This window comes from Emys orbicularis, chromosome 2, assembly GCF_028017835.1.
Source record: "Emys orbicularis isolate rEmyOrb1 chromosome 2, rEmyOrb1.hap1, whole genome shotgun sequence".
Taxonomy (NCBI): Eukaryota; Metazoa; Chordata; order Testudines; family Emydidae; genus Emys; species Emys orbicularis.
Window position 1 is genome coordinate 145489291 of NC_088684.1, and position 22765 is coordinate 145512055.

General features: G+C 56.1%; 1 protein-coding gene across 1 annotated transcript; it reads left to right on the forward strand.

Annotated features, from left to right (window-relative positions):
• The first annotated feature begins 13563 nt into the window (after positions 1-13563).
• On the forward strand, positions 13564-22001 carry LOC135874609 (cytochrome c oxidase subunit 5B, mitochondrial). The gene is made up of 4 exons (XM_065399490.1): positions 13564-13733; positions 20637-20707; positions 21191-21290; positions 21778-22001. The coding sequence occupies exons 1-4, from the start codon at positions 13628-13630 to the stop codon at positions 21888-21890; spliced, it is 390 nt and encodes a 129-aa protein (XP_065255562.1). The 5' UTR covers positions 13564-13627; the 3' UTR covers positions 21891-22001.
• The last annotated feature ends 764 nt before the right edge of the window (positions 22002-22765 follow it).

Below are 22765 nucleotides of genomic sequence, written 5' to 3' on the forward strand. Positions count from 1 at the left end.
CAGTCAGGGTCGGGTCCATCTGATGGACTCCAGTTTCTACGCGGTGTCATTGGCAGAGTGGTGAGGTCTGGCAGCTCTGATCTTTGGGGCTGTGTCCTGGAGCTGGTTCCCAAAGAACTTCCTCTTGGACCCCAGTTTATATAGTGAAACATGAGTCCTTTTTAGCTGTACCTTAACCAGTCATTATACTGAAATGTTACTAACCAATCCTAACATAGTGTAACAAAATTCTTTAACCAATTCTACTCCACCCCCTTCATTAATTTAAACCTAGCAAAATTAATTAGGTAACAGACAGAAACAATTAAAGAACCAGACAGAGACCAGACAGATAAACAATAGGGAAGTAGGGACCATGATGACAAAACAATACAGAAATGAGGATTTCACAACCACAGCCATTGAGAATTGATTTCGTGACAGACAGATGCTATCAACCTACGTTTTCTTTAACCATCTTAAGATCTGTTTGTTTATCTGGTGCTAGTGGGGGCCATTAGGACGGGGTCTCCCCCTAAACAGCCCGATCTTACAGCGTTTTCATGTCCTTTAGATGGAACGGGAGGATGTGACTTCCTGCTTCTCAGCTAATGGCGGCTGCTCTTTTAATCTGGCTGCAGACGAAGGCCTTAAGCTTTAGGCCTTACAATATGGCTTCAGGAAAAGGCCTGATCCTTACAGGGGGGCGGCAGGTGCCGAGCAGGACTAACCCGCCCCGAATCGCTGCTCGCTCAGCGCTGTGGGAAGGGCCGGCTCAGCTCAGCGCCCCATTGCCCTAGCAGCCACGTGGCAGTGCCTAGGACGGGCCACCCGCAGCGCCAGCTCTGCAGAGAGGTGGGGGGCTGATGGATGGGCAGGGGAAGGAGCCCTGCGCATCACAGGGCTTGTGGTTAAGGGACAAGGCCTCAGGACTTCTGGGTCCTAGTCACGGCTCAGTGCGACCTTGGCAAGTCCCGGCACCTCTCCGTGCCTCAGTTTCCCCATATGTACGTTGCTATTAACCATTTACACTGCTGTGGGGCCTAGTCCAGCTCGCTGTGCCAAGGGCTGTACACACCAACAGGCCACAGGCTGAGCTGCTGCTGCTCCCTGCCCCAGCGTCTGGAGGCTCCACGGAGATCTGGGGATGTCAGGGCCTGGAGAAGGAAGAGTCGCTTGGACTCTCTGGGTGGATCTGCCCAGCGAGCGGCAGCGAGTCCCAGAGCCCAGGCTCCCCACTCTGGCCTTCAGAGCCCCAGCCCCAGGCGCCAGGGCCACACAGCTGCTGGGGGCGCCGGAGCGCGAGCCCCACTGGCCCGTCAATGTGGGGGCCAAGACGCTGCACAGACGCCCCGAGAGCCCGGAGCAGGGACCCTGGTTCTTTGTGTCTGGGCAGTGCCAGCTCGCGGGGCCCGGATCCCTCCCGCATCTCAGGGTTGGGCTTGGGGGCAGCTTTGGCCCAGAGGAAGGATGCCCCTGTGGGCAGGGCACCAGCCTGGCATTTGGAGGCCTGCGCTCAGTTTAGGGAGGGTTGCCAATTTTGGCTGGACAGATTCTTGGAGGTTTCATCACATGACATGATTCCTAGAGACTCCAGGCCAATCCTGGGGGTTGGGGAACCCCTAGCTCAGTTCCTGGTTCTGCCCGACTCACTGGGGGGCCCGGGGCCCGTTGATTTCAAGGGAAGGTGCAAGGCCCCGGGATCTGGGCCTCAGCCCCTGTCCCTGGGTTGGGTCCCCGCCCGGCCCTGCCCCTAGTGGGGGGAGGCCCCATGCGGTAAGGAGGGAGCTGTTCAGATACGCTGGGCTGGGGCCAGACAAGCCTCAGTTTCCCCTCTCTGGATCCATTTAGTGTGTGAGCTTTTCAGGCAGGAGCTGGCGCTGTGGGTGAGGTGCCACCATCATGAGCGAGCCCAGTGGCCAGCGAACAGCTTGGGTCCCTCCCTCTCCACAGCCAGCTCCCCAGCTGGGGTAGCCAGGTGTCCTTCCCCTGCCCTCAGCTGGGCGCTGCCGACTTGCCTGGCTGGGAGGTCGCCCCCAGCTGCAGGACGGGCTGGGGGGGCATCGGCCCCCCAAGGGCCCAGATCTGGGCTCTGCTATGCAGCAACCGCTGCGCATTGAGGGCAGGGCTGGGCTCAGCAGCTCCATCAGTTAGCATAGGGTTACCATACATCCGGATTTTCCTGGACATGTCCGGCTTTTTGGTCCTCAAATCCCCGTCCGGGAGGAATTTCCAAAAAGCCGAACATGTCCGGGAAAATAGGGAGGCATGGTAAGGGGACCACCTCCTCCCCAGGGTTCAACTTCCCCGGCTCCCGCTGCTCTCCCCAGCACAGCAGCAGCTGGAGCCCGGGAGGAGGTGGCTGCCAGCTGGGATGCCGCCGGCTGGCGCCGCTCGGCCTGGGCCGGTGGGGCCAGGGGTGCTTGGCCGGGCCGGTGGGGCCGGAACGACCAGGGCTGGGGGTGCTCGGCCAGCACCGCTCGGCCAGGGGCAGGGCCGGGCCGGAGCAGCTCGGCCGGGGCCGGTGGGGCCGGGGTGCTCGGCCAGCGGCCGGAACCGGGGCCCGAGCCGAGCTGGGCCGGAGCGACCGGGGCTGGGAGTGCTCGGCCGCTGGCCGGCGCCGCTCAGCCAGCGCCGCTTGGCCAGGGCCGGGGGTGCTCGGCTGCTGGCCGGCGGCTGGAACCGGGGCCCGAGCCGAGCCGGAGTAACCGGCGCTGGGGGTGCTCAGCCGGCGCCCCAGGGCCCGAGCCGGGCCGGAGCTGCCGGGGCCAGAGCCTCTTGGCCGGCCGCCGGAGGGAGCCGCTCAGCCGGGGGGGCGGACTGGGCCACGTCTCCTCGCGCCCCACCCCAGCCCCAGCCCCAGCTTACCTGCTGCCTGCCTGTTTCAGGCTTCCCGCGAACATTTGATTCGCGGGAAGCAGGGGAGGGGGAGGGGGAGGAGCAGGGGGTGGAGCATTCAGGGGAGGGGCAGGGACTTTGGGGAAGGGGCGGAGTTGGGGCGGGGCCGGGGCAGGGAAGGGGCGGAGTTGGGCCAAGGCCAGGGGTGGGAAAGGGGCGGGAGTTGGAGCGGGGCCGGGGCCCCTTGGAGTGTCCTCTTTTTCAGGGGCTCCAATATGGTAACCCTAAGTTAGCAGCGCCGAGCGGGGCTGAGTATCCAGGAGGCGCCGGCAGGTGGCTGCCCCAGCCCAGCCCAGCCCAGCCTCCTGCTCCCCATGGCCGAGCCCAGCCAGCGAGCGGCTCCTCGGGGATACAGGACCAGGCCCCGCGCCCCGGCCCCACCCAGCTCAGGCTGCACAGAGCTGGTAACTCACCTCGCCCCCTGCTGGAGTAGCGCTGAGTGTGTGCACACAGCCGCACGCTTCCACACGCACCCCGCATGCATTTACACACTTCTACACACACCCCGCATACATTTACACACTTCCACGCGCACTTGCAAATCCATTAAAAAATGGCCAGGCTGGCCAAATACTGGCCAGGTGGTAACCGTAATCGACACGCACCCGGCACGCATCTACACGCACCCGGCACGCATCTACACGCACCCGGCATGCATCTACACACACCCGGCACGCATCTACACGCACCCGGCACGCATCAACACGCACCCGGCACACATCTACACGCACCCGGCACGCATCTACACGCACCCGGCACGCATCTACATGCACCCGGCACGCATCTACATGTACCCCGCATACACCTACATGCACCCGGCACGCATCCACACGCACCCCGAACGCATCTACACACACCTGGCACGCATCTACATGCAACCCGCACACATCCCGCACACCCTCCGCACGCATCTACACGTACCCCGCACGCACCTACACGTACCCTGCACGCATCTACACGCACCCGGCACGCATCTACATGCATCCGGCACACACCTACACGCACCCAGCATGCATCTACATGCACCCCGCATGCACCCTACATGCATCCTGCACACACTCTGCACGCATCTACATGCACCCGGCACACATCTACACGCACCTGGAACGCATCGACATGTACCTGCACGCAACCCGCACACACTCCGCATGCATCTACACGTACCCCACATGCACCTACATGCACCCGGCACGCATCTACATGTCTCCGGCATGCATCTACATGCACCTGACACACATCTACACGCACCCCACATGCACCCCACATGCATCCCCCACACACTCCGCACGCATCTACACGCACCCCGCATGTACCTACACACACCCTGCACGCATCTACATGCATGTCCACACTCGCCCCGCACACATCTACACACCCCATCACACATGAACACAGACGCTCCTACACACACCTACTTGTGCACATAGCTCCCGGGAGCCCCCAGAAGTGCACACACAGTCACACAGGTGCCCACTCAGACAGGCCCACACGGGAACATGCCTCCCATAGCCCCTCCCTCCCGCTAAGCTGGTGCCAGGGGCCCGGGGAAGCCAAAGGAGTGACAGGAGGAACGGCGCCAGGGGGTGCTAGGCTGCAGGGAACGGGGGGCTCAGCAGGGGGCGCGCTCCCCTCTCAGAGAGCGCTGGCCCCAGTGTGGCGGTAGGGGGCGCTGGGCTGCTGAAGGCGGTGTCTTTCAGACGGGACAAAAGCCAGAGCATCCGAGGATTCCCAGGAGAGCCAGGAACAGGCAGGGACCCTCCCATCCCCCTTCCCACCTCCTTGCAGCCCCAGCAGAGTCCCCCGAGCCCAGGGGCAGCGGGCCGGCACCCTCCATGCTCCACACCAGAGGCGGCTGCACTCGCAGCTGCCCTCGGAGGGCGAAAGCGGGTTAATGAGCCGTCCCTATGTTCAGCACTGACCGGCTGGGGCCGTGGCGGGTCGCAGGGTGGGAGGGGGAGAGGAGGTTGCCCAGGGCAGGCTCCGAGAGCTGAGAGCAGTGTCGCACCCGGGGGCTCCTGATCTACCTGGGGGGGTCCTGGCCCTGGGATCTCAGTGCTGGCCCATGGGATGAACAGGGAGCTCTGTGTCCGGCAAGGTCACCGTGCCGGGGGATCCCAGAATTAGGGTGTCTGTCTGGCCATCGGCCTGGCAGCTGGGTGGCACCTGGTGGATGCCTGAGTGAGGGGCACAGTCACCTCCAGGAGGGGTTGGGCCCCTTTCCTGACAGGGCTAGCCCTGGAGTTGCGTTGCCAGGCCATGCAAACAGCACCTCAGCTCACTCCTTGCCTGCACCGGAGAACTCGGCACAGCGTGCGCACGTTTGCCTCGGCCCCCTGCAGCGCGTCCTGCCAGCATGAAGCTGGATCGGCAAAAGCATTGTGGGTAGGTGTCCCCAGCGCAGCCTTGTGGGCCGGTGTTGCAGTGTATTGTGGGACAGCACCAGCCCTTTCAGGGAATTGGGTGGGTCAAATGGCCACAAATCCCTCTGCTCCGTCCCATAACCTACGGCCTTCTGGCCACCAGGCACGGGGCTCCTGCATGGACCGGCGGGGCTCTCCGGCGAGGGAGTCATCCGTGTTTGCGGAATCCCAGAGGCTGCAGGGCCGATGGAGACAGCGAATGCTCTTGCCCACCGGCTGCAGGAATTCACACCAGCAGGTCTGGGACCCCACTGATCTCATCATGCTGCAAACCTGGAACGAGCAGCAGCGGCTCCAGAGCCTGGGGATGCAGCCGGCTGCGTCCTTGGAGCCAGGGGCCGAACTTGCCCCAGCTCTGCAGCGCAGAGGCCCCAGGCTCTGGCAGGGGAGAAGCTGGGCGATGGATCACTCTCGGGGCGTGCACCCCAGATTGCTACTGCTAGGGTTACCATATTTCCACAAGCAAAAAAGAGGACACTGGGGCGGGGAGGAGCTCCGCTCTAGCCCCGCCCCCATCCATTCCCTCCCACTTCCCACCCCCTGATTGCCCCCCTCAGAACCCCCAACCCCCCCCCCGCTCCTTGTCCCCTGACTGCCCCCTCCTGGGACCCCACCCCCATCTAAGCCGCCCTGCTTCTTGTCCCCTGACGGCCCCCTCCTGAGAACCCCCTACGACCCTACCTGTCCCCTGACTGCCCCGACCCTTATCCACACCCCCACCCCATATTCACACCCCCGCCCCCAGACAGACCCCCGGGGACTCCCATGCCCTATCCAACTGCTCCCCGCCCCCTGACAGGACCCCCAGAACTCCTGACCCATCCAACCCCCTCGACCCCTCTCTACACCCCTGCCCCCCTGATAGCCCCCCCAGAACCCCAGACCCATCTAACCCCCCCGTTCCCTGTCCCTGACTGTCCCAACCCCTCTCCACACCCATGCCCCCCTGACAGCCCCCCCAGAACCCCAGACCCATCTAACGCCCCCTGCTCCCTCTCCCTGACTGTCCCAACCCCTCTCCACACCCCTGCCCCCCTGACAGCCCCCTCCCCAAACTCCCGACCCATCCAACGCCCCCTCCCTGTCCCCTGACCAGGGCCGGCTTTAAAGAGCCCAGGAATTGGGCTGCACTCCGGCCGGGGTTGCGGGGCTTGGGGCCGGGCCGGAGGTGCTTGGCCGGAGCTGGGCCGGCATGCTCGGCCGGAACCAGGGCTGGCGCTGCTGGGGCCCGAGCCGCCGGAGCCGGGGCCAGTGCTGCTGGTGCCCGAGCCGGGCCGGGCCCGGGCCGGCGCTGCTGGGGCCCGAGCCGGCCCAGCCCGGGCCGGTGCTGCTGGGGCCCGAACTGGGCCAGGCCGGGGGTGCTCGGCCGGAACCGGGGCCAGAGATGCTGGGGCCCGAGCTGGGCCGGAGCCGCTGGGGCCGCCGGGCGCCGCTCGGCCCGGGCCGGAGGGAGCCGCTCGGCCAGAGCCGCGCCTCCCCGGAGCTCTCCTCCTCACGCCCCCCCTCCGCCCCAGCTTACCTGCTGGTGCCTCCCACTTGCCCCTGCTTCTTTTCAGACTTCCCGCAAAGATCTGATTCGCGGGAAGCAGGGGAGGGGGAGGAGCAGGTGGGCGGAGCGTTCAGGGGAGTGGAGGAGGGGGAAGACAGCTGCGGGGCCGGACAGCGTGGTAAGGCTGCAGGGGATGGGGGGAGCCGGGAAGGGGCTTTGGGTGCCCAGCGGCGCTTGGCCGCCGCTTTTCTGTCTATAAATAGCCGACCGGGGGGAAATCCCGGACATTTTTAGATTTTTAAAAATCCCCCCCGGACGGCTATTTATAGACCGAAAAGCCGGACATGTCCGGGGAAATCCGGACATATGGTAGCCCTAGCTACTGCTCTGTGCGCCATTGGTTTGGAGTTGGAACCTCTCCCGTGGGGGCAGTCACCATCCAGTGTGCAAAGCCACTGAGCATCTCCTGCTGCTCAGCACTGCCCCTGGGGCTGGGCGATCTCCGCAAACTAATCGATGGAGTCAAGGCAACTGCCGAGCCCTGGTGGGCAATGAGTGCCCTCCCCCGGCTGCTGGGGGGTGGCTACCGGGCAGGCTCAGGGGTGGGTGCAGCTTGGTGCCCTAGCTTGACTCGCACTAGCCCAGCGACAAACCCCAGGGAAGACCTGGCAGCACAGACTTGTTGCAATGCAAGGAAATGCTGCCGCAGAAACGGCACCCGGAGCGCGGCTGGGCTAGGAAACACCTCGTGGGAACCACTGGGGACGCTGGGCCAAGATTCGGGGCTGTTTGATCCTGGCGGCTGATCCGTCCCTTGTCTTGTCTGCTGAGGCTGCCAGCAAGAGTGACACCCCCGGTCAGTGACCAGCCATCAGGTGGAACCAGGGCTCAGGGCAGATCCCGGCGCCAGGCCATTGGGAGTCCCAGTGTGGCTCTGTGCGGTGCTGCCACCTCCTGGTCTCCGTGCGCTGGACGGAAATAACAGGTTTCTGAAATGTTCCTTTTTCCTCTGGATCACCCCAGCCGATGGACAGCCCCTCGAAACCCATGGAGAGACTCCCGGTAACTTCGGCCCACACCCTGCTGGGGTGGGAAACCAGTGTCGCCAGGTTAGAGAGAAACCAGTCCAAGCCAAGCTAGAATATGTCTAGGTCTTGAGAGGTGGATTATGGTGTGACGTTGCACTCCATACGCTTTATAAAAATATGTTTATAAATGTGAATATGATGTACCTGGAATATGCTTTATTCAAAAGATCTCTTGTAAGGAATCATTACAAAGCTTATAACCTACTGAGTGTGGTCATCCTATTTGTATGAATGTATCACTCTTGTATCTGAAACTAGAAATATGAAATGTAACTCTGAGGGCCTATTGTAATTATGCAAAGTGTGGGCCATTAATGGTGGTTTATAATCTTGATGGCTCCCATCAACCAGGACAATTGGTTGTAAATGGTTTATTTACCTGCAAGCCTTCCTGTATGTGTGTGGGCCAGCCCTGGAAGAATGGAGGGGGTCTCACAGGACATGTGAACATGTCACCTGATACTGGAATCCATCTTAAACCTGGCGCTTTTCCATTTAGAAAGAGGGGTGGCAACCCAGAGAGACAAAAGGTTCCTGCCTTGCACCAAAGATATAAAAGGGGGTGGAACAGAACCAAGTGGGGTCCCAATCATGAAAAAGCCTCTGCTTTTCACCTCAGATGCCTGCTGGTGTCGTCAGACGCTACCGGTGTGGTGCTCTGCTCTGTCCAATGTTGATAACCGTTGGCTGCTTGCGTGTTCCCTCTGTTTGCTGCCCCGGCTCTGCAGATCGCTGGCTCAGCAGACCCCGAGAGAACCCCCAATGACCACAGACTCTAGTAAGGTACGAAGGCACCCGGCCAGGTTTATTATCAAAGAGAAACACAGTCTCTAGCTCCCCGGATTAGATATCTATGGTTCTGCTAGTACATATGTGCTCCCTGGCAATGGACCGGCTCAGTCAGTGGCGGGACTTTCCACTGCCCCCTAGGCCAGACAAAGCCACCACCCCAGGGATGTATTCTTATACACAGGTACAAACAAGTTACACATCACTCCTGACGTATTGAAGTGCAACCCCCCTACGTAGTAATGTACAACCCTCCTACGCAATAAGGTGCCGCCTTTCACCTTGTACATGTTGGTTTGAACAAAACAACTCTGTCCATCATATTCCCCTTTTGCCCCGTCTTTAGGATGGGTCAGCCTGTTCCTCGTTATCTGTGTGGAATGTGCAAGTATGCAAATGTTCTGATATCTAGGGTCCAGTACCTTTTAGGTATGGATCTTTTTGCAGCATCAGCCCTTTCCTTGCCAGCTTCTGTGAGCAGGGCCTGCCTCTGGCTCACAGCTTAACTTTGCTTTATGTTAACAAAGTCTTGACCATTACTTTAGTACAGGCTTTAGGGCTCATACCGGGCCTCTTCTTACTACAGCTGGAACTAACAAGGACTGTACTGTACCGGGGAAAGGATTGGGCCCAGACTAGGAAGGAGTCTAGTCTGTGAAAGGTTTCAGAGTAGCAGCCACGTTAGTCTGTATCCGCAAAAAGAACAGGAGTCCTTGTGGCACCTTAGAGACTAAGATCATCAGATGCATAGAATGGAACATACAGTAAGAAGACATTTATACGTACAGAGAACATGAAAAGGTGGAAGTAGCCATACCAACTGTAAGAGGCTAATTAATTAAGATGAGCTATTGTCAGCAGGTGAAAAAAAACTTTTGTAGCGATAATCAAGATGGCCCATTTTAGACAGTTGACAAGAAGGTGTGAGGATACTTAACATGGGGAAATAGATTCAATATGTGTAATGACCCAGCCACTCCCAGTCTGTGAAAGAAGCTTATTGGAACATCTCTAAGGGTGAGATTTACCTGTAATCAGTTTCTTAATGTATTAGGCTTAGACTTGCATGTTTTGTTTTATTTTGCTTGGTAACTTGCTTTGTTCTGTCTGTTATTATTTGGAACCACTTAAATCCTACTTTTTAAGCTTAATAAAATCACTTTTGCTTATTAATAGGATCATAGAATCATAGAAGATCAGGGTTGGAAGAGATCTCAGGAGGTCATCTAGTCCAACCCCTGCTCAAAGCAGGACCAATCCCCAACTAAATTATCTCAGCCAGGGCTTTTTCAAGCCAGGCCTTAAAAACCTCTAAGGAAGGAGATTCCACCACCTCCCATTCAAGTGCTTCACCATCCTCCTAGTGAAATAGTGTTTCCTAATATCCAACCAAGACCTCCCCCACTGCAACTTGAGACCATTACTCCTTGTTCTGTCATCTGCCACCACCCAGAACAGTCTAGATCCATCCTCTTTGGAACCCCCCTTCAGGTAGTTGAAGGCTGCTATCAAATCCCCCCTCACTCTTCTCTTCTGCAGACTACATAAGCCCAGTTCCCTCAGCCTCTCCTTGTAAGTCATGTTGTCACCGAAATATCGGGTCCACCTAGCTGAGAGCCAATAACAGCCAGACAGGGATAAGGAAAAGTTGCTTTATTCTGCAGAAGAAAGGAGAGCTTTGCACCTTGGTACAAAGACTCTGTCTTACACACATTTTACAGATCCTTTACACACATTCAGACAAAGGCCCTTGCCGTGTTAACACTTGATTGGTGGTTGTCAGACCCGTGCTTTTGCTATCTGGTCAGTGAAAACTGGCTTGGGACCAGCTCCAACTACCTCAAGGCCTTGAAAGGGAAGACAGTTGAAAAGTTCAGGCTACTGTGTAGTGAGGTATCTGCTTCCCCCTAATGGCCACTGGTTGACATAAAGGCTGCTAACTGTTAAGGAGGGTCACTAGTAACTTTCACAATGTGCTCCAGCCCCCTGATCATTTTCGTTGCCCTCTGCTGGACTCTCTCCAATTTGTCCACATCCTTTCTGTAGTGGGGGCCGAAAACTGGACACAGTACTCCAGATGTGGCCTCACCAGTGCCGAATAGAGGGGGATGATCACGTCACTTGATCTGCTGGCAACACTCCCACTAATGCAGCTCAATATGCCGTTAGCCTTCTTGGCAACAAGGGCACCCTGCTGACTCATATCCAGCTTCTCATCCATTGTAATCCCCAGGTCCTTTTCTGCAGAACCTCCGCTTCACCAGTCGGTCCCCAGCCTGTAGCCCTCGGGGCCTTGATGGACCAGTGGCTAAGGTACCACTGCGGTCTGACAGCACTATTCAGAGTCGGACCCGCGGACACTCGGTCTCATCCCGGGTTTGTCTCGGCTGTCGGCATTTTCACGTTGATTGTCACTAGCTGTTTCTGACTCTGCTTGCTGGGACTTGTAACGCCCGCATGCCCTGTGACTCACACGGCTTTGGGAACAGGATGGCCTCCGTTCGGATCCCTTCCCTTCGTGCCATTGCTTGTGTCCATGGATAGCGATGCTGGGCGTAGCATGTGACGCTCCCAGCCGTTTACCAACAGGAAAGAATTCAGCTCATCCAAGCTCCTTGTCCGATCCTCAGCGCCCGCAGTGCCCGTGGATTGCAGTGGGAGCTTGGGAGTGTTGCCCCCTCTCGGATCAGCCGGGGGCTGGGGATGAGAGAAGCAGTTTTTGTTTCTCCCCAAAGAGCCAGCTGTGAACACAAATCCTCATGACAGCTCAGTCAGCAGCACTGTCCCCGGGCTGGGGTAACTGGGACTGCCTGTCTGTGGCTAGCACAAGTGGGAAAGCCAAGGCCTGGCTTCACCGTGCCATTCCCACAGCTTCCCAGCAACCTCCATGGAGGCCCTCCAGCGTGAAACAAACGGGAGCAGCCCTGGGTGTTCAGCCCAGCCCAGCTCACCTGGTTGGCCTCACAGTCCAGGTAAGAACATCACACTAGAAACGGCACCACTGTAGCCACTCACTGCAGCGCTGGAGGGGTTCGCCCGTCGGCATAGGTGATCTACCTCCCGGAGAGGCGGTAGCTAGCGCTGTTTATACGGGGGGGCTAGGCTGGCTTAACTCTGTTGCTCAGGGGGGTGGATTTTTCACACCCCAAGTGACTTAGCTGGGTTGACCTAACTTCTCACTGTAGATTGGCTTGAGGCTAACGAGGAGACGAAAGCCTGGTCCACACTAGAAAATTAAGCTGACTTATCGCCAGTGGAGACGGCGCTAGGTACCGCCTCTCGGGGAGGTGGAATAATTACAGCAGGTCGGATCTATGATGAAGCCCTGTGCCAGAGCATTTCAAGTGTTACACAAGCCCTGAACTGCCAAAAGATCTGCTCTGGTTCAATGAGGAATGAAGTCAGGGAAGTGCTACGTTCAACGGGAGGGCAGAGATGATCCCAATGGTCCCTTCTGGCCTTGGAATCTAGGAAACTATTACCAAGAACCACTTGAGACTATTAGCCAAAGCCCGCAGAACCCAGCACTGCTTGGAGACAGCTCCCCAGGCCAAGGGCTTGTTGCAGGGTCTGTTGCTGGGCCATTTGCTTATTAACAAGGTAAAGGATGCCCTGAAAAGCTGTGAATTAATGTGACCATCAACCACTAGTGCTAAAAGGAACAGGAGAATGAGAAGAGTTGAGCAAATTCCTCCCATGCACAAGTCCATTTAACCGAACTTTATTAAGGCACAAAGCCACCTCTCTGAGGAAACAGCCACACTGGTCCTGTGTTGGCCAAGACTGAGTCAATATTGCCCACGCTTTGCATTCAGATCTCATCAGTCAGGTTCCTTCTGGTGTTGGAGCCATCCAGGGTTGCAGTTCAAAGCTTTTTTCGTCAACCACGGGCAATGTCCTTTTTAGAAGAAATGAAAGCAAGAGACTCCTGTGTGATCAGTATCAGAGGGGTAGCCGTGTTAGTCTGGATCTGTAAAAAGCAACAGAGAGTCCTGTGGCACCTTTAAGACTAACAGATGTACTGGAGCATAAGCTTTCATGGGTGAATGCCCACTTCGTCGGATGCTCCAATACATCTGTTAGTCTTAAAGGTGCCACAGGCCTCTCTGTGTGATCAGGTGACTCCAGGAGCTGGGGCTTGGAGAAACACACTAAATAGTGTGAGATTTGGCGAGCACTGCCTCTCCCACGGCTGTTGGTGCTACAGGGCCCCGGGAGGGAGCTCCGGGAGGTGGGGCCTAGCTGACCTTGGCTGTGTCACTTACGATACAGCCCCACCTGTGCAGCAGTGGCCTGTAATTCTGAATGTCTCCATTTCTGGGCCCCCAATTTTTGATGCCTTGAGCCTGACTGAGCCCCTTGGCCCCAGGCCGGTTCTCTTCGCAGGCTGAGCCTCGCTCTCCCTCTGGCTGGCATCACGCTCAGTCTCCCAACTCGACTGAACCGAGCACCCCCCGACCATTGTGTTGCAGTAGCACCTCAGGGGGCAGCCGGGGGCAGCCCCGCGTGCAGGGCACTGCACACAGATGGGGCCAGGAGGTGGGTGCGACAGGCTGGGGGGGCAGCGCTGGGCGGGGGGGCCAAGGAGGCAGCGGGGGGGGGCGCCCTGCGGGGGAGGCAGCGGAAAGGCCCATCCCCTCCCCCCCAGCTGGGCCCTCCTTGCATCTGGGCCTCTGTGCTCCCCCTCGGTGCGAGAGAGTGTTGGACCTGCCGGGGGCAGGGTCACCCCAGCGGGGGGGCGGGGCCAGCCCCGCCCGTCCTCCATCACGTGGGAGGGAGCCGCCCGCCCTGCCTAGCCTCGCTTCCTGGTCACGTGAGCGAGGGAGCGGCGACGATCGGTCACGTGAGGCACCCAGGGAAGCGGTACCCGCTCACGTGTCCCGGAAGTCCCGCCCTGTTTCCGGCCATCTCCCGGAAGGAAGCCGCCATCCGCGGGCTCCCGGCTCAGTCAGTCCGCTCGCGCCATGGCGTCAAGGTTACTGCGAGTGTGCGGCGCCCTGCGGGCCCTGCGCCGCCCCCCGGCCGCGCCGCTCCGCCCGCCCGGCCCCGCCCGCGCCTTGGCGGCTGGAGGTGAGCGCGGCGGGGGGTCCCGCTAAGGGCCGAGCCGGTCCCGCTAAGGGCTGGGGGGGGGGCTGCCGTGACCCCCCCCGGAGTGACCCTGCGGCGCGGATCCTGGGTCGCGTCTGTCACTGGTGGGCGGGACCAGGCCCCTCCGCCGCGTGGGGACGCGGGTCCTGCCCCCTCTTACCCGGGGGGTTTGAGACTCCAGCGGCCCCCGGACCAGAGCCCCGCGCACGGGCTGTGCTGAGCGGGGTGTTAGACCCGTTACCGCCGGCCCCGGAACTCCCCCGGGGCTCGGGCAGCCGGACCGCGTGCGGCGGCCGCAGGGTCTGGACCAAGCTCGGTTTAGATCAGCGGGCGCGGCCCGGTCCGCGCTGACTCGGGGAGCAGCAGCTGTGGAAATGAGGATGGGCTGGAAACGCCCCTGTTAGTGCGGGTCTCTACCAGCCCCCCACCCCCCCAATGTGTCTAATGCTCGGACTGGCTGATGACTGAGGCTCTTCCGGGGTGGCTGGGGAAGGGGGGTTCGGACAAGGATCCTGGTGTAAGAACGTGAGACTGGCCAGGCTGGTCAGCCCAAAGGTCCATCTAGCCCAGGGTCCTGTCTCCCGACAGTGGCCACTGCCAGGAGCTTCAGAGGGAATGAACAGGGCAACTTTTGATCCCTTGTCATCTCAGAGCTTCTGGCTCTGAGGTTTAGGGAGGCCCAGGGCATGGGGTACCATCCCTGCCCATCCTGGCTAATAGCCATTGATGGACCTGTCCTCTAGGAACTTACTTAACTATTTTTTTAAATCCAGTTATACTTTTTGCCTTCACAACATCCCCAGGCAAGGAGTTCCACAGGTTGACTGCATTGTGTGAAGAAGTGCTTCCTTTTGTTTGTTTTAAATCTGCTGCCTCTTAATTTAACTGGGGCATTGTCTGCACTACAGCTTACGTTGGTAGAAATGATGTTGCTAGATTACACTGACCTGAGCACCGGTGGGTGTGCACAGTGCTGTGTTGGCAGGAGAGCTTCTCCAAGGGACTCAGCTCCTGCTGCTCCCGGGGGCTGGAGTAATTCAGTCAATGGGAGCCCGTCATCTTAGAGTGTCTGTACTAGCAGCTACAGTGGCATAGCTGCATCGCTGTAAGCTCTGTAGTGCACCCATAGCCTGGGTGACACCTGGTTCTTGTATTACATGCAGGGGGAAATGACACTTCCCAAGTCACTTTCTCCTCATCAGTCAGGATTTGATATAGATCTCTATTGTATCCCCTGCTCAATTCCCTCTTCTCCAAGCTGAACAGTTCCAGTCTTTTTCATCTCTTCCTCAGACGAAAGCTGTTCCATACCCCTAATTTTTGTTGCCATTCTCTGTACCTTTTCCAATTCCAATGTATCTTTTTTGAGATGCGGCAAGCAGATCTGCATGCAGTGTTCAAAGAGTGGGGGTACCATGGGTTTATATAGTGGCATTATATTTTGTCGTTTTACCTATTCCTTCTTACTGGTTCCTAACACTTTGCTTTTTTGACTGCTGCACATTGAGTGGATGTTTTCAGAGAACTATCCATGGGGAATCCAAAAACTTTCTTGAGGGGTAACAGTTAATTTAGACCCCATCATTTTGTATGTATAGCTGGGATTATGTTTTCCAATGTGCCTTACTTTGCATTTATCAACATTGAATTTCGTCTGCCATTTTGTTGTCCAGTCACCCAATTTTGTGAGATCCCTTTGGAATTCTTAGTGAAGACCAGAGCTGACTGCTATCTTGAATAGTTTTGTATAATCGGCAAATTTTGCCACCTTGTTGTTTACCACTTTTTCCAGATCATTTGATTATGTTAAACAGTACTGGTCCCAGGACAGAACCCTAGGAGACACTGCTATTTACCTCTCTCCATTGTGACAAATGACCATTTATTCCTACCCTTTGTTTCCTGTTTTTTTAATCAGTTACCAATTCATGAGAGGACCTTCCCTCTTACCCCATTACAGGTTACTTTGATTAAGAGCCTTTGAGAGGGACCTTGTCAAAGGCTTCCGAAAATCTAAGTACACGATATCCACTGGATCCCCCTTGTCCACATACTTGTTGATTCCCTCAAAGAATTCTAGTAGATTGGTGAGGCATGATTTCCCTCTACAAAACCCATGTTGACTCTTCCCCAACATACTGTGTTCATCTCTGTGTCGGATCATTTTGTTCTTTACTATAGTTTGAACCCATTAGCCTGGTACTGAAGTTGGGCTTACTGGCCTGTAATTGCCAGGATCGCCTCTGGAGCCCTTTTAAAAATTGGCGTCACATTAGCTATCCTCCAGTCATCTGGTACAGAAGCTGATTGACAAAGGAAACGCAGTGGATCTAATTTATCTCGATTTCAGTAAGGCATTTGATACGGTTCCACATGGGGAATTATTAGCTAAATTGGAAAAGATGGGGATCAATATGAAAATTGAAAGGTGGATAAGGAACTGGTTAAAGGGGAGACTACAACGGGTCATACTGAAAGGTGAACTGTCAGGCTGGAGGGAGGTTACTTGTGGAGTTCCTCAGGGATCAGTTTTGGGACCAATCTTATTTAATCTTTTTATTACTGACCTTGGCACAAAAAGTGGGAATGTGCTAATAAAGTTTGCGGATGACACAAAGCTGGGAGGTATTGCTAATACAGAGAGGGACTGGGATATCCTACAGGAAGATCTGGATGACCTTGTAAACTGGAGTAATAGTAATAGGATGAAATTTAATAGTGAAAAGTGCAAGGTCATGCATTTAGGGATTAATAACAAGAATTTTTGTTATAAACTGGGGACGCATCTGTGACGAAGTGGGACTGTTCTTAATGTTTCCTCTGAATACTGTGTGGGTGCCTCAGTTTCTGACCGACACTCTGTCGCCTAGCAACTAATGGCCAGGTCCTTCCCCCCTGCAAGGGGATGCTAAAGGGGTGGGAGAACAAAGAGGTCAGGTGACCTCCTGGCCCGGGAAAGGAACAAAGCAGAGAAGGAGGGGCTGGAGGGGGTTTCAGTTTGGAGCTGGCTGGGGACGGGAAGTGAGTGCGGACGGGGTTGTCTGGCTCGCTGGGCCCCAGAATGGACCCGGCTGAGGGATCCGGTTCTCTGGACCTACAAGCTCTGTTTTAGACCGTGTTCCTGTCATCTAATAAACCTCTGTTTTACTGGCTGGATGAGTCACATCTGACTGCGAAGTGGGGGTGCATGCAGGACCCTCTGGCTTCCCCAGGACGCCGCCTGGGCAGACTCGCTGTGGGAAGCGCATGGAGGGGCAAATGCTAAATGCTCCAAGGGCAGACCCAGGAGGTGAAGCCGTGTGAGCTTCTTGCCCTGAAAACAGTCTGCTCCATAGGAGAGGAGGCTCCCCAAAGTCCTGACTGGCTTTGTGGGGAGCAGTTCCAAAGCATCGTCCGGGGACTCTGTGACAGCATCACTTGGAAGTAACAGAGGAGGAGAAGGACCTTGGAGTTTTGGTTGATCACAGGATGACTATGAGCCGCCAATGTGATTTGGCCGTGAAAAAAGCTAATGCGGTCTTGGGATGCATCAGGCGAGGTATTTCCAGTAGAGATAAGGAGGTGTTAGTACCATTATACAAGGCACTGGTGAGACCTCATCTGGAATAGTGTGTGCAGTTCTGGTCTCCCATGTTTAAGAAGGATGAATTCAAACTGGAACAGGTGCAGAGAAGGGCCACTAGGATCATCCGAGGAATGGAAAACCTGTCTTATGAAAGGAGATTCAAAGAGCTTGGCTTGTTCAGCCTAACCAAAAGAAGGCTGAGGGGAGATATGGTTGCTCTTTATAAATATATCAGAGGGATAAATACCAGGGAGGGAGAGGAGTTATTTAAGCTCAATACCAATGTGGACACAAGAACAAATGGATATAAACTGGACATTAGGAAGTTTAGACTTGAAATTAGACAAAGGTTTCTAACCATCCGAGGAGTGAAGTTCTGGAACAGCCTTCCAAGGGGAGCAGTGGGGGCAAAAGACATATCTGGCTTCAAGACTAAGCTTGATAAGTTTATGGAAGGGATGGTATGATGGGACAGCCTAATTTTGGCAATTAATTGATCTTTGACTATTAGTGGTAAATATGCCCAATGGCCTGTAATGGGATGTTAGATGGGGAGGGATCTGAGTTACTACAGAGAATTCTTTCCTGGGTGTCTGTCTGGTGAGTCTTGCCCACATGCTCAGGGTTTAGCTGATCGCCATATTTGGGGTTGGGAAGGAATTTTCCTCCAGAGCAGATTGGCAGAGGCCCTGGGGGGTTTTCGCCTTCCTTTGCAGCGTGGGGCACGGGTCACTTGCTGGAGGATTCTCTGCACCTTGAAGTCTTTAAACCACAAGTTGAGGACTTCAGTAGCTCAGACATAGGTCAGGGATTTATTACAGGAGTGGGTGGGTGAGATTCTGTGGCCTGCGTTGTGCAGGAGGTCAGACTAGTAAATCATAATGGTCCCTTCTGACCTTAAAGTCTGAGTCTGATAGGTTACATACCAGTTAGTAGTTCTGCAATTTCATGTGTATGTTCTTCAGAACTCTTGGGTGAAAACCTGCTGGTGACTTACTACTGTTTAGTTTATCAATTTGTTCCAAAACCTCCTCTGACACCTCAATCTGGGACAGTTCCTCAGATTTGTCACCTAAAAAGAATGGCTCAGGTGTGGGAATCTCCCTGACATCCTCTTCTGTGGAGACCGATGCAAAGAATTTACTTAGTTTCTCCACAGCAGGTTTCTCTTCCTTGAGTGCTCCTTTAGCATCTCGATTGTCCAGTGGCCTCAGTGATTGCTTGGCAGGCTTCCTACTTCTGATGAAATTACAAACACTTACAGCAATTTTTTTTTAAATTTGTTTTGGTCTCTTGCTAGTTGCTCTTCAAATTCTTTTCTTGGCTTGCCGAATTGCACTTTTACATGTGACTTGCCAGAGTTTGTTCCTTTCTGTTTTCCTTGGGATTTGATTTCCAGTTTTTAATGGATGCCGTTTTGCCTCTGCCTCTCTTACTTTGCTGTTTAGCCGTGGTGGCATTTTTTTGGTCCTCATACTGTTTGTCTTTTTTTTATTTGGTCTTTACCTTTAGTTTGAGCCTCTGTCGTGGTGTTTTTAACTAGTTTCCCTGCAGCTTGCAGACATTTCACTTTTGTGATTGTTCCTTCTAATTTCCATTTAACTAGCTTTCCTCTTTTTTGTGTGGTTCCCCTTTTTGAATTGGGTTTCTTTGGTGTTTCCCCCCTCACAAGGATTTTAAATTTAAGTAAATTATGGTTGCTATTACCGAGCAGTTCAGCTATATTAAACTCTTGGGACGCTTAGGACTAATTCAAGAATTGCCTCTCCTCTTATGGGCTCCAGGACTAGCAGTTCTGCCTGTCCAACTGGCCCTGCACGTGGAATCAGAAGCATTTCAGAGAATGTTACCATAGAGGTCCTGGACTTCAATCTCTTACCTATCAGCCTACATTTGGCCTCCAGGACCATAAGAACGGCCATACTGTGTCAGACCAAAGGTCCATCTAGCCCAGTATCCGGTCTTCCAACAGTGGCCAATGCCAGGTGCCCCAGAGGGAATGAACAGAGCAGGGAATCATCAAGTGATCCATCCCCTGTTGCCCATTCTCTGCTTCTGGCAAACAGACTAGGGACACCATCCCTGCCCATCCTGGCTAATAGCCATTGATGGACCTATCCTCCGTGAACTTATCTAGTTCTTTTTTGAACCCTGTTATAGTCTTGGCCTTCACAACATCCTCTGGCAAGGAGTTCCACAGGTTGACTGTGCGTTGTGTGAAGAAATACTTCCTTTTGTGTGCGTTAAATCTGCTGCCTATTAATTTCATTTGGTGACCCCAAGTTCTTGTGTTATGAGAGGAAATAAATAACACTTCCTTATTTACTTTCTCCACACCCGTCGTCACTGTATAGACCTCTATCATATTCCCCCCCTTAGTCATCTCTTTTCCAAGCTGACAAGTCCCAGTCTCTTTAATCTCTCCTCCTATGGAAGCCGTTCCATGCCCTAATAATTTTTGTTGCCCTTTTCTGAACCTTTTCCAATTCCAGTATATCTTTTCTTTGACATGGGGTGACCACCTCTGCACGCAGTATTCCAGATGTGGGCGTACCATGGATTTATATAGAGGCAACATGATATTTTCTGTTTTATTATCTATCCCTTTCTTATTGAGTCCCAACATTGTTTGCTTTTTTGACTGCCGCTGTACATTGAGTGGATGTTTTCAGAGAACTATCCACAATGACTCCCAAGATCCCTCTCTTGAGTGGTAACAGCTAATTTAGACCCCATCATTTTATATGTATAGTTGGGATTATGTTTTCCAATGTGCATTACTTTGCATTTATCAGCATTGAATTTCATCTGCCATTTTGTTGCCCAGTCACCCAGTTTTGTGAGGTCCTTTTGTAGCTCTTTGCAGTCTGCCTGGGACTTAACTATCTTGAGTAGACCTCTACCTTCTCCTATGTCACTGGTACCTACATGTACCACGACCGCCAGATCCTCCCCAGCACTACACATAAACCTGTCTGGATGTCTTGAGAGAGCCGCAACCTTTGCACCCGGCAGGCAATTCACCCTGCGGTTCTCCCGGTCATCACAACCCAGCTAGCTAGATTTCTAATGAGCGAATCGTCTCTTCCTAATAATTCGGGATCTCCTCAGTACGAGAGGGAGACCGTGACACACCTGGAAGGAGGGTCCAACTATGGGATGGTTTCCCTCTGCTCCCGCTTGATAGTCTCCTGCCCTGGGATGACTCCTCCCAAGCAGCACGGAGGTGTGCGTGGAGAACTGCTTGTGGGGTGGGAGGGATCCTGCCCGTGACAAGGGGATCTTCACGCCCTCCTGTTGTCTTTCTCTCCCATGCCCAGGTATCCCCAGCGACGAAGAGCAAGCAACAGGGCTGGAGAGGAAAGTCATGAAGGCCATGGAAAAGGGACAGGTGAGCAGAGGTACCCTGAAACGGGTCCCCTAATCCCCACCCTCCCCTCTCCCCACTGATAGTCTAGTGCTCCCTGCCTCCGGGCGGGCGGCCAGTCTCACTGTGCGACAGGCAGGGTAAATCACTGACAGCGTTAGGTGGAGTTTGGGGGTGCAGGGCTGCGGTTAGGCCATGGGGAGACCCCCACTGGTTGAGGGGGTGTGAGTGTGTGGGGGGGATCCTGGTTTTAGAATGACACAAGCTGAGCTAAGCTGGAGCTCCAGTGCCACCCGTGTCCCCGGGGTAGCGCTGCTCGGTGCCGCGTGGCATGGGACTGGCTGGCGGTGCCACTCCTGGGCATGGAGCAGAGCCAGCTGGTGCTGCAGGCTCTGGGTCGAACCAGGGCGCAGTGCTGGGGATGAGGGCTGGCGGCTCAGTCAGAGCTCTGGGATCTGGGGCAGAGGCGGGTGCAACAGCGCAAACTGCCTCCTGCACTCCCTGTAGGATCCCTACAACATCCTCCAACCAAAGCGCTACGCTGGGACCAAGGAGGATCCCAACCTGGTCCCCTCCATCTCCAGCAAGAGGATCGTGGGCTGCATCTGTGAGTGACACGTTGTGCAAGGGGCGGGGGGGGGAGGCAGAGGCTCTGGGCTGACCAGCGAACTCCCTTCTTCAGGGCACCCCATGTGGCGGGAGGGCCTGGTGGGAGCTGGCTGCTGGGCTCAGACAAGGCTTCACTCTGGCTTCCTGCCTGGCCCCAGAGCTGTGGGAGCTGGGCCAGCTGGGGTCATTGTTCCCTGGCCTCCTGAGGGGAGGAGTACAAGCCAGGATGCCTGGGTCCTGTTCCAGACACCTGAGCGTGGCGGCCCTGCTCTGGGCCTGTACTGCAGGCCTGATGCGGAGTGTGCCAGGAGGGCAGAGCCCTGCTGTGGGGCAGCTGCCATCTTGGAGCTGCCCCTCTCCCTGATTGGCATCCCCCGAGACGGGCTCCGTTGTCAGCCCCCATCTGCCCATCTGCCCTGCTGGTTAACGGCCCCGCACTCCCCCCAGTGACCTCAGCCCGCCTAATCCCTCTTCTCCCTGCCCAGGTGAAGAGGACAACAGCTGCGTGATCTGGTTCTGGCTGCACAAGGGGGAGCCCCAGCGCTGCCCCTCCTGCGGTGCCCATTACAAGCTGGTCCCCCATCATCTGCCGCACTGAGAGGTGCCCTGACCCCCCCAGGGGACCCCAGGCCGAGCTGCCTGCTGCTTTCCAGTGTCGTGTTGCTTCTTGGGAGCCAATAAAGAGTTGGTGTGTTAAAGGCGTTGCCTTTACCCCTGTCTGGCCTGCTTCCTTTGCCCCAGTGTCCAGGCCAGCCTGCTGCTACTGTGGGCACTGGCTGGAGGGGTCCCTGGCCCTGCTCTCTCCAGCAACCTCCCTCTGACCTGCAGTGGGGGGGTTCACTGATGGCTCTGCTAGGGGGTAACATGAGGCTCTTGCTGCGTGCCCTGGGGAGCCCTGGGTGGTGGTGCTCAGCAGGGCGAAGGGCCAGCTCTGGGTGGGGCCTGTCTCCTTGGATCCTGCAGGTGGCCCCAGCTGGAGGGAGGGGCTGGCCTGCCCCAGGCTGGAGAGAATCGCAGGGGAGATGCCAGGCTGCCAATCCCTGCCAGCGTGAACTGAGCCGTCCCAGGCCCTGCAGCAGGAGCTGGGTGGCTTCCTTTGCTGAGGGCATGTTGCTGCTGTCGTCCCCAGGCACAGGTCCCTTGCCCGGGCAGGCTGAAGGCTCAGGCATGTCCCAGGGCCTAGTGTTCACACAGCCCCCAGCCAGAGTTTGTACCCAACCCACTACACCCCTTTCTGCCCCCTGGAGACTGGCTCCCCGGGGCAGGGAGCTTGGCCTGGCGGGAGACCCCAGCCCCCCTTTGGCCTGACACCTTGTGTGCAGCCTCTAGCAGAGCCACTGCTCTAAGAGCAGCCAATGGCCCGGCGAGCTATGCGCCCCCCCGGCTGGCTCTGCTTATGGCAGGGTACAGCCACTGTGCCCAGCTCCGCTGAGGGTGGTACAGCTCTGCCCCACCTTAAGCCCCCCACAGCTC

Bases quoted from the DNA above. Each gene is read 5' to 3' on its own strand.
- LOC135874609 (XM_065399490.1), top strand. From the start codon at position 13,628: ATGGCGTCAAGGTTACTGCGAGTGTGCGGCGCCCTGCGGGCCCTGCGC. The intron at 13,734-20,636 runs GTGAGCGCGGCG...TCCCATGCCCAG, and splicing joins CCGCGCCTTGGCGGCTGGAG to GTATCCCCAGCGACGAAGAG. The intron at 21,291-21,777 runs GTGAGTGACACG...CTCCCTGCCCAG, and splicing joins GAGGATCGTGGGCTGCATCT to GTGAAGAGGACAACAGCTGC.